Source organism: Schistocerca americana, chromosome 6, assembly GCF_021461395.2.
Source record: "Schistocerca americana isolate TAMUIC-IGC-003095 chromosome 6, iqSchAmer2.1, whole genome shotgun sequence".
NCBI lineage: Eukaryota > Metazoa > Arthropoda > Insecta > Orthoptera > Acrididae > Schistocerca > Schistocerca americana.
The window spans coordinates 20,336,496-20,348,496 of NC_060124.1; the positions used below are offsets into that span (position 1 = coordinate 20,336,496).

Consider the following 12,001-nt stretch of genomic DNA (forward strand, 5'->3'; position numbering starts at 1 on the left):
TGACTGTGTAGCATTTGAATTTATTTTCTAGTTGATAATAAATATGTGTCTGTTTCTTTACCACTGTTAATAAAGTGTGATAGTCCTCATTTTTCCCTTTACCTTAAGCTTAACACCTAAGAGTATACTTGTCTATGCTATCAAAGGCTTTGAATACAGACACCTGCATACATCTTAAATGTAGGTCTTGGAAATGATGTAAATACTTTGAAGCTGATTCTCATTATTTTTTTTAACCAGTATGGTGTTCACTTTCGGCATGCACAGTAAGCATAAATCTAGTTTCAAGAGTCTTAACCTCACCCATTACACATCAGTGAAATTGGTTAAGAAGGTTGTATTTATCTACTAGTTTTATGATATGTTCTCATAATGAAGTGGTGTCTTTTATACTATACAGAAAATTGTGTATGTGGTAAATGCTGACAGGAGCCCTAGAGGCTCACATCCTTATTATTCATTTTATTAATGTTGGCAAATGCTGTGTTTTTAGCACATGAGTAATTTTTAGTTACTTTGTAACACAGAATTTTTATGGATTTTATTGTGAAACACGAATGGTGTTTTGTCACTGGCATATATAGCTTTGACATTTATATTGATCATAGCTATAACCACTTGATAATTACCTAAGTTCATAATATTGTAATATATAGTACAGTCAGTGGTGAATATGACATCACTTAAAAAAAAAGAAAAAAAGAAAAACCTTGTGTTTTCTGAGGTCACAGATAATTATTTTATAGATTACATTACATCCAATAAAATAATAACTAGCAAATATTACATAAGTCTTCTTTACCACCCAGACTGCAGAAAGGTAGCAGAAAAGAAATCTTTCAGAAGAAGAATGTATCTGTCTAGACAGGTATTTGGGAAAATGTGGAACTGAAGAATGAGTTTGACATGAGCTGTACTTGGAATTCTGAGTAAATGTGTGTTGCCATTTAAGATGATTCTTGCTTAATTCATTGACACTGCTATGAGCTCATATTACATTTGGTCCCACAGTTAGCTCCCTAAAGCATTTTCAGTCAAGGCTTCATGTTGATCTTGGTTTCCACATGAATTTGTGTCAGGCTATGACACAAGAAAACCAATAATTCTAAGGATTACATTATGTGGAATAGAAGTCAAATGCCCAACATTTACAAATGGCCTTTCAGCACCTTCAGCAAATCTAATAGAAGCAATTACTTAAAAACATCTTTTAGGTTAAAATGGAAACAGAAGTGGTCACATAATTTCAGCTGGGAAAACTTAATTCAAGCCAGTCACCAGCAATCCATCAAATCATAGTCACCAGTAATCCATCAAATCATTCAAAAAGACAGAGAAGAAAAATAGAATGGGTTTGTAAATTTAAGTACCTTGGAGACTTCATAAAATGGAATGAATAAGAAAGATCTGTAATAGACTCAGGCAGGAAAGAGCTTACAGTTTAGCTAAAACTGTGCAGGATGAAAGGTACATTTCTATAAATACAAGACTAAAAAACAGTACTAGAGTGGGAAGGCCTAAATGTTTATATGCATGCCAGTGGTTAACATTATTTCACAAGATGGATAGACTAGAGATATTTGAAAGATGAATCACTAGAAAAATAATGGTTTCAGGAACAACCAAAGAGAGTTGGAAAATGTTAAACAATGAAAAAAAGTGCTAAACATTTTTGGATTAAAGGAGAACACTCACTGGAAAGCAGAAGTGTTAAGCCATTGAAAGACTCATAAAGAAAGAAATGGAACTCTTAGATTTTGGAGAAATGCTTTTTTGATTTAGAGTAAAATACACACATGCACAGATATAAATGCCTATGCCCCAGACTGGGTGAACAGTGCCATTTCTGCATTTCAGCATGTAGACTAGGCTGTGGTACAGGTTATGTCAGGTGGGGTGAGTAGAGGGAAGAGAAGTGGGTTACAGGGAGAGGGATTGGGGTTGGGTGGCCATTGATTTGGAGAGAGCCAACAAGTTTGCCAACTAGGAATGTGGGGAGGAGGGGTGTCAGGTACATGGCTGGGCACACGACGCACAGTTGTCAAAACTGGTAGGGAGAGGTGCATGCTGACGGTGACCTGGGGTCACGAAATGGGATGGGGTGCCACACCTTTGCCACCCCTTCTTCCCGAATTCATAGCAGGCTAACTGGCTGCCTCCCTCTGGGCCACCAAACACCGCTTTGAATTTCTTCTTCCTGCCACCTGGCCCTCTCTTCCCCTATCAACCGTACCCGACACAATCCCCACCACAACCTCAACCTAGTCCACCTGTCGAAATGCAGCAATGGCACTGTTGGTCCAGCTGGCACCATGCAGGGCCATAGGCATGTGTGTGTGTGTGTGTGTGTGTGTGTGTGTGTGTGTGTGTGTGTGTGTGTGTGTGTGTGTGTTTCTAGCTCGAAAAAGCATTACTCCAAAAGCAAAGCTAGCAAGTTTTCTTTCTTTTTGTCTGTGCCTTTTGGTGACCCAATGCTTCTGCTTTTTGGAGAAAAGAAATTTCTTACAACATTTACACAAAAGAACGACTAAGCTAAATATAGAATATAGGATGTAGCATTAAAGCAATGATTTCTCCTTTGCTGAATCATTACTAGGAGAAAGAAGGCAGGCAATCAAAACAAATATTACTATAGTTCTGGAAAAAAGAAGTCATGATAGCACGGATCAGATAAATCAGAAAAGAACTGGGGAAAAAACAACATCAAAGAACAACTTGGAGAACAACTAAAAGAAATTTCTTTCAAACTATGATCCTTAATGCAGAAAGATAACAGAGCATAAAAAACAATGGCATAGGATAAAACAAACAGAAGAGAGAGCACAGTGACGCGGGGAGAATGAAAAATATAACACCGGAAAAAGGAAACAACCAAGAAAGTAGAGCAAATGAAGTTATTACTGATCGACAATGGTCACTATAAAGATTAAACATATAAATAAATGAAATTAGACATGACGCCCTACTTGAATGTAGAAAGACTTCAAGGAATTTCAAAGAGAAACGTAAATTTACAAATTGTTATTTCAATCATACACTAATTATTACTTTTTTAGACACAATCATAGAATATATTTTCAATTGTGACCAATTTCAATCATACATTGGCCATCTTCAGAATTCATAGGAGGCATCTGGAAAATAAAGCAATCATGACATTTCCTTTTTCTAGCTGTAGAAAACACACACACACACACACACACACACACACACACACAGACAGACAGACACACACACACTCAATCACTCACATGCACACGGCTGTCTCCCTGCTTGTTCTCGATTGACTGCCAGCTCTTTACTGTCCCATGGTGAGAGTACTGGTGTGAGGTGGGGGTGTGGAGTGGAGTGGAGTGGAGTGGGGTGAGGGATGGAAAGAGGCAGGAGGTAGGGAGGTGGTTGGGGGGAAAGTGGGGAACTGTCTGTGGGCTAGCTAGGGGTGCAGGTAGAGGGGAAGGGGGCATATGGCTGGATGTGTGATTTCATGGATTAGGGCAAGTGAGTTAACAGCACACAACTAGCTGATGTGGTCACACACACACACACACACACACACACACACAATTAGGTGGGGGCAAGGAGGGACTGTGAGTTGCCTTAGGTTTAGGCAAGGAAGGTTATGGGAGTAAAGGATGTGCTGTGGTTAGGATGTTCCTCATTTCAGGGCATGAAGATAGAATCCAAAACCCTGACAAAGGACGTGGTTCAGCCATTCCATCCTTCGTTCCAGTAACCTACCTCACCTAAGTCTACGATAACACGCTGCCGCCATCCCCACCCAATACTGAGTGTTTGTGTGTGTGTTTTTGTCTACATCATCCACTGCCCCTGTACCTTCACCCAATTTATGTCCCCACATTAGCTAGTTGTGTGCTCCCATCTGTGCAGCTCAGAAGAGCTGGTGGTGGTGGGGAGGATCAAGATGGCAGTTTGGTAGTGGCCACTCACTCTAGTTGACAGCTAGTCGGTTGTCATACCAACATAAAATGCTGTGCAGTGGTTGCAGCAAAGCTGGTATATAACATGACTGTTTTCACAGGTGGCCCAGCCTCTGTTTGGGTATAATACGCCTGTGACGAGACTGGAGTAGGTAGTGCTAAGTGGGTGGACTAGGCAGGTGTTACATTTGCGTCTTCTGCTGGGGTACGATCCCTGTGGCAGGGGACTGGGGGTGGGAGTCCCTTAAGGATGGACTAGGATGCTGTGAAAGCTGGGAGGGCAGTGGAACACCACTTTAGGAAGAGTTCGAAGTATCTTGGTTAGGATGTTCCTCATTTCAGGGCATGAAGATAGAAACCAAAACCCTGACAAAGGACGTGGTTCAGTCATTCCATCCTTCGTTCCGGTAACCTACCTCACCTAAGTCTACGGTAACATGCTGCCACCATCCCCACCCAATACTGAGTGTTTGTTTGTGTGTGTGTGTTTGTCTACATCATCCACTGCCCCTGTACCTTCACCCAATTTATGTCCCCACATTAGCTAGTTGTGTGCTGTTATCTCACGCCCTAGTGTACAAAATAGTGTGCCCAGCCATCTGCCACATGCCTGCCCTACCTGCACCCCTATCTAGCCCACAGACAAGATTCCCACTCTCCCACAAGCCACTAGACAACCCCCCCTCAATGCTCTCCCTACCTTCTCTGCCTCTCTTCATACCTCAACCCACTTCACCTCAATACACTTACTGCGGGCCAGTAAAGAGCTGGCAGTCGACTGACCACAATGTAGGTAGACAGATGAGTGCATGCGAGTGAATATGTGTGTGTTTGTGTGCATGTTTTTCCTACAGCAATAAAAGGGAAGTGTATTCTGAAAGCAAGCCAAGCTCTGTGTCTTTCATTTGTGTGCATATCAACGATGCAGTGCTTCTACCTTTTCTCTTTTATTCCTAATAATTCATAATTTTCAACTGGAAGTTTCTGTACATTACAATCATGACATGCATTGTCATATGTATGAATTCTCAAGTTGACCAATATATGACTGAAATTGGTCATTATCAAAAACATTTTCTGTGACTGTATCTAAATGAAATAAAAAGATCTGTACAATTTAAATAAATCACTCTTCTCCATAATCAGTATTTCATTTATGTGTTGCAAATGCAATAGACAGCAAAGAGCATATCTCAGCCATATTTCTAGATTTCTCTAAAGCATTTGATGTCATCAATCACTACATCTTGCTTAAGAAACTTGAATCTGTAGGTATTAGGGGGGCTAACCTATGAATGGATCAAATTATATCTCCAAAATAGAGAGCAAGTAGTTGAGCTTGCTATTCAAGAAGGGAACAAGATAAAAGTCCTACTGCTCAGAAAAGCAGAGCATTAAGTACAGTGTACCACAAGGCTCCATTCTAGAACCAATTCTGTTCCTACTCTTTGTCAATGACTTGGAACCGACCAGTCCATGCCATAATTACATAAAATTTGCAGATGATACAAATGTGATAATAAAAGGAAGGACCAGAGAAGAATTACTGCATGAGATTAAAAAGTGTACCACCCACATTACAGACCAGTTTTCTGGAAACAATTTAGTAATAAACACAGAAAAAACAGTTACAATGCACTTACACACAGTGCTAAATAAATGCCCACTAACACCAGACAGAGTTGTTTATCAAAACCCTTGAAAATGTAAGCTCTGCAAAATTTCTTGGAATATGGATCCAAGAAGATCTAAGATAGATCCAACATAAAAATACATTAGAAATAAACTGAATACAATTTGTTATTCTATCAAAATTCTTTCCAGTTGCACATTGAAAGAGACACTAAAAAATGTGTACTTCACCCAGGCAGAATCTTTACTGCGACATGGCATAATCTTTTGGGGAAATGCATCTGCCAACAAAAATTTTACATGCCAATACAGAATTGTAAGAGCCATAGGAAATGCTGCCGCAAGAAGCTCACGCAAGCCCTTATTTAAGAAACTTCACATCCTTCCACTACCATGTCTATATATATCTTACAAGTAGCAATATTTGTTAGGAAACTATTAGAAAATTGCATGTCTTGTATCGACTAACCAGAGCATCCATCTGTATAAAACAAGGAGAAAGCAGGATATACATGTTCAACATGCATACATAATACTAAAACAGAATGGACCACTGCAAACAGGAACCAGACTGTACAATAAGCTACTTAATAACATTAAAGCAATAAAAAACACCTCAAAATTTAAAATTGCTGTCCATAATTACTTAATGCAAAAGTGTTGTGATAGTATAGATGAATATTTTGAAATATAAAAATTTGTTCTGTCCCTGTTCTGTACTTTTTATGTAAACTCGAACACCTTAATAATGAAGTGTGTAACCTTTACACTCTTACTTTAGTAATGGATTTTTAAATGTATAGGGTACTTTTTTGAATTTCCATGTTATTTGCTTATGTGTTTCTTTCCCTTAATAATGTGAAATTATTTAGAAATAGTGTGCAATTCTCAATTTTTCACAAGATGTCCAACTATACACTTTTCTGTTTCCTGGCATTACACATGTATTATATGCGCATTTGTATCATTATAAGATCACTGTCATAATCATTTTAACTATGTATCATCTAATTTCCATTTTTGACTTGTCCTGTATCATCATATGCTTCTCTGCACACAATGTATGATCTACAGGATATATAAATGTACAATTACAATTACAAATTAATGCAACACTGGCATTTATACCAGTTGATTACATAATTTCAGTTTCTCCTGTTGTTTACATGCAACGAACGAGAGCAGTATTATTTATAATGCCCTCAATATAATACAGTGTGTAACAAGATGGTAAGGCCAAACATTCAAGTCACATTCCTTGTATACAGAAGAAGACACTAATTGTGCTATGTACACATGGATATGGACAGAATTTATTTCCCTGCTAGAACTTATTTTCTGTAACTCTTCATAATATATTAATCAAGGGCAACACACAGGAAGAGACTGCAAAACCACACAACATGAAACTCTTTCTTACATGAAATGTTCTAAGTGCTCTCCATTATTAACACTGATGCATGCATCAACTCACTGTCACAATGGATTCCACAGGCACTGATTTATCCCTGGAATATTATGTATGGTTTTGCAGGCTTCCACAACATGTGTATGAAGACATTGTGTATCTTGTGTCAGAGTTTGAACTTACAAGATTTCAAATGCCAACACAGATAAAAGTCTAGTGGACTTAGGGCCAGAGAATGTAGAAGCCAAGGGTTCATCCATATCTTTCTACCGATTCATCACAAAATCCGTTATTTAGAAGCCAATGGCAATTAGCAATGAAATAGGTAGGAGCTCCATCATGTATGAAGTACATGCTTCATCGGACAGGGAAAAGCACAGCTTCCAACAGATCAACAAGAAAGGAGAGTATTCACTCAGAGAGAAATGTAACTTTGTGCACTGAGTCTGGGTGGAGGCTCTAAAAATCAGTAATCAATAATGCTGGATCAAGCATTGACTGAAAATCTTTGTTGATGACAGTCTTCAATGGTTGCGTAATGATTCATGTTGTCTCATTGGTGTTGATTGCAGAAATTTATAAATTACATTGAAATGAGGGCTTCATTCACAAACAGATGATTTACATTAAAATAAAGGTCAACACATAGCTGAATAAGCCATCTAGGGAAGTGCAGCCACACAGAAAATCAGTTACTGGTAGTTTTCGCACACATTTTAAATAGCAGGAAAACAGGTCATCACGTAACACTGGCTAGCCAGTAAAGTGCTCAACTTAGCGTCTAACAGCTAAACTGACACATTGCTAATACATATCAAGTGGTCACCAGTCAAGTGCACTGTGCTGGAAGTGAAGTCCATGATGAACATCAGAAAGAAGTTATGTGATCACCAAAGTCCATAATCATTACTTAAACAACTGATGCTATGTTTAAGTGAGGCAATGGAGAGAGGTACATGTGCACACAAGAAGTGACATGAGTTGCACACTAAAACAAGCAATTATGTGAATTATATGTCAACATTCCCTTAAATGAAATGGAACACAAAACACTAGCAGTGAAATTAAGAATCACACTCAATTCAAGAGGGCATTTTGAAAATTTCACGTTCCTGTGAGACTCCCATGATTAATACTTCATGAAGACCCACAGCAAATGAATTCTAATGGAGATATAAAGTGTTTCTAAACAGCTGTCAGATAAAATATTTTCTTCTTCTATGTGTGAGGACTGCTTCCTGAATGTTTGTTCATACTACTCTGTTAGACATTGTTTTATGAGTCATTTGCATCAATTATAAATGCAATACTAAGCTGAACAGATATCTTGAAGATATTATATTCAAGGACCTTAAGGTGTATGTGTCATGAACACTGATAACCATATGCTGATGAAACTGATGTTTCATGAACAGTGGCAAAGCTCTCAAGTATTGACTCTTAATTTGTGTGCCTTGGCTACTGAGGTAACCAAGCAAGATTCATGCAATAAAGCAAGACAACATAACAAAAAATAACAAACCTTTTTAAAGACGAAAGCTTCCTCGTCAAATATGGGATTAATACCATTGTTAGGCACAATTTTTGTTCGAAATTTTTTTCGCACAGTATCTGCAGGCAAGCCAAACATATCCACTTCAACATAGACACCAACCCGACGGTCAGTGAGGAACTGTGCTGAGATTACATGTACTGAGACTGTACCGGCTATAATGCCATCTACTGTTGACTCTGCAAAAGGATCCAGTCTCCGGTCTTGCCTTCGCATAAATTCTGGCTTTAGCAGATAGCCACAACGGTGATTGTACTCGAAAATTCCCAAGTTAAGTTGCATTGCAAGGTCTGGAACAGGGGAAATTAGAGCCAAACAATGTTGTAACACATCATTATGCAGTCTTTCAAGTTTGTAGCATATACTTCTTTTTCTATATGCAGAATGTTAGTGTCAACTACTCTTTATTGTTGACTGATAATGCATTATATTTACTGTTTTTGAATATATGACCAGAAATTCTTTAAAGGGCGTCCTTTTAAGATCAAAATTATACAGATGATACAAGATATGAGTATTTTGTAATAAGGAAATAACTGTTGAAAATGTGCAATACAATGCATAGCAACTACTGAAGCTCACATCTATTGTTCAAAGTGATGGGTACAAGTTTCAGTGTACACATTACAATGGCATCTAAAAATTTGCCTGTTGTCTGTTACAGAATGAAAGAGGTAGCCATGACAGTACCAACAACTTCATTGTCAGTTCCTAAAGGCATTTCATGAACCAATGACTTCATGTAACTCCACAGGAAAAACCCATATGAGTGAAATCTGGTGATGACACTGGGTAGAGGACAAGACTCCCTCTTCCTTTTCCAGTCTGATGATAGGAGTATCTGTTGTTAAGGTGCTCATAAACTATCGAAGTGGATTAGTACACAATCTTGTTGAAATCACAATATTATGCAGGAAACAAGATGTTCAGTCTCCAACAACAACAGTAGTACATCTCAAAAGATTGACAAGTTATGTGCACCATTTATTTATTTATGGGGAGGCACAAAATAAGATTCTATTTGTTTATTTTGTACAGTTCCAGCTAACAAGCCGATGCACAATTATTGCTGGTGATCTAAGAACAATGCATGGCTTTTTATCATTTCAGATAGGGCTATTGCAGCAGTTGGAAAACAGTCACAGTTCAAAGTGGCATCATTTGTGAAGAATACAGTCTAGAGAAACCAGTCGTGGGCTGCAAACAATGGTATATTACATACGACTGTATATTATTTTTCAAAGTAACACCACCAATAATGATGCAGCAGGCAATTGCTTGTAACGAAAGACCAGCAGTTTTCAAACACATGACTCACATATGTTACATCACTGATTTACTAGCTCAAAATACAGAATTTAGGATACTATGCCATCTGTATAATTTTGATCTTAAAGGTTTGGGACATCCTGCATAAACTGATATGCATGTGTTACTTTTAGCTTTAAAGTTTGATATCAATACTTCATTGTAGTACAAAACAAAGAGGAGGAAACACACAACCCCCACAGATGCGCAAATAAGCTCAACTGCGGTGACACTGACTTCTTATGAATGGAATTAGTGGATGTTCAGGTTGATAAGAACAGGATTGGGGGGGGGGGGGGGGATATGGAGAATGAAAGAAGAGTGATAATGAGCATGATGGGATTGGAGAGGTAATGCAGAGACCAGATGAGATGGCAGATGGCTGTCAGTGACTGAAGAAAAATTAGGACTGAGAAATGTGGAAAGTGTACAGGGTGATGGGCAAGTGGGGGGCATAAATAATACAATGTTAGGGTAGTGGTGAAGAGTTGTAGAAAACAATGGACAATGAAACGTTGAGGTTAAAGATAAAAGACTGGGAAGAAGATGAAGGGGACAATTGGAGGTTTATGACAAAGGTGTTATGAAAATATAAGATATGCTGGAGGAACAGATCTTTCCTGTCTAGCTTAGAGGAGCTAGAGCTGGGGCATAGATCCTGATAGCGTGGGCACAAAAAGACTGTTGATGTCATTAGTGTTATGGTAGCATGTTCAGCAATAGGATACATGAGTCCGTGGTTAGCCACATTTGGCACTGATTATACATGCAGGTAAACAGCTAGTTAGTTGTCATCCCAGTACAGTACACTACAAGAGTAATTGCAGCACTGTAAGGATATAATGTGACTGCTTTCACAATGGCTCCACTTCTTACAGGACAGAAAATTCTGTGACTGAATTGCAGCAGAGGTGGTGAGTAGGGGTATGGGATAGGTCCTGCTTGACTCAGGGTCAGCCACAAGGGAATGATCTATCAGCTACAGAATTGTAATATGCGTAAACTAGGATACTGCATAAATTGAGAGGGGCAAGGAATTCTGTTTTGGGTGATGAAGATAGGATTTGATACAGGTACTGAGAACACCAGTCTCTCTCTCTCTCTCTCTCTCCCTCTCTCTCTCTCTCTCTCCTCTTATTAAATTACATCACTATCACTATCACATTTCAAACAGTTACATGTACATAAACGCATTTAAGTCTATCAACTGAGACTGCAATAGCAATGCAAAATGTACGTATCTCATATAAATCAATAATAATAGTATCAATACAACAACAATGGTCAGGCAGTAAGACAAAAGATAAAATGCAGTACATTACCTAGAGTTTGATAATTAAGGGCAACTAGTTGACATCCTGCATTCCAGAACACTTGTGGCATGAAGTTGGAAGAATCAAAACGTGTACCAGAAGGATAGACACGACTCAACTGATGCTTATTGTAATTAACAAATTCTACTGGACTCTCCTTCAAAAGTGTTGTAGCCTGCTTCTCATCAAAAGATGACATTTCATAGGGTCTATTCTTTTCTGAAAGATAAATTAGTAAACAAAAACTTCACATATGAGACACATTATAGTATATTACAACTTTTATCATATGTTCAGCAATACATAATATAAACAGTACAGAATTTGTTGCAAGTAATCCAGAACTACTTTATAACTTACTTGACAAATTAAGAGCTTTTTATAAATATAAAATAAAAGGATTACATGTTTCCATTACTTGAAATATCTTCTTTCCATTAACATAAAGCATTGTGTACTCAGCACATCACTACATCCAACTTGTTGGATTCTTTGTCTTCTCTTTGCCAAGTAAAATAAATCTGTATGGCATGTATTACTTAGTTGTGCAATCAAAACAGTTCCTACTTTAAATACACTAGCAATTTTCTTTTCAAGTGTGGCTGTTCTGTCTTTAGTGCAATAGTTAAGTGTTCATGACAGCGATTTGTGTATGCAAAGCTTAGTCTGGGATTTAGAATGATGTGACACACATCGCATTTCATTTTGATGTGTCTTATACAGAGAGATATTTACTATGTAGAAGAGAATAGTCAAGATAATGACACAAGCGCCTCTCTCCTACAACATTGAAAATCTATTTGTGGAGCTCAGTATCCTGCCACTGCCTTGTATTTATACTCATGAAACA

The 12,001-nt window shown here is 38.1% G+C and overlaps 1 protein-coding gene across 1 annotated transcript in view; it reads right to left on the reverse strand.

Moving 5' to 3' along the window:
- LOC124619922 (1-phosphatidylinositol 4,5-bisphosphate phosphodiesterase classes I and II) overlaps window positions 1–12,001 on the reverse strand; it is a 403,835-nt gene that overhangs the window by 92,942 nt on the left and 298,892 nt on the right. Inside the window, exons 13-14 of the mRNA XM_047146565.1 lie at window positions 11,161–11,370; window positions 8,501–8,820 (exon numbers count right to left, since the gene is read on the reverse strand). Coding sequence (XP_047002521.1) covers window positions 8,501–8,820; window positions 11,161–11,370 — 530 coding nt within the window. The remainder of the gene's footprint in view (window positions 1–8,500; window positions 8,821–11,160; window positions 11,371–12,001) is intronic.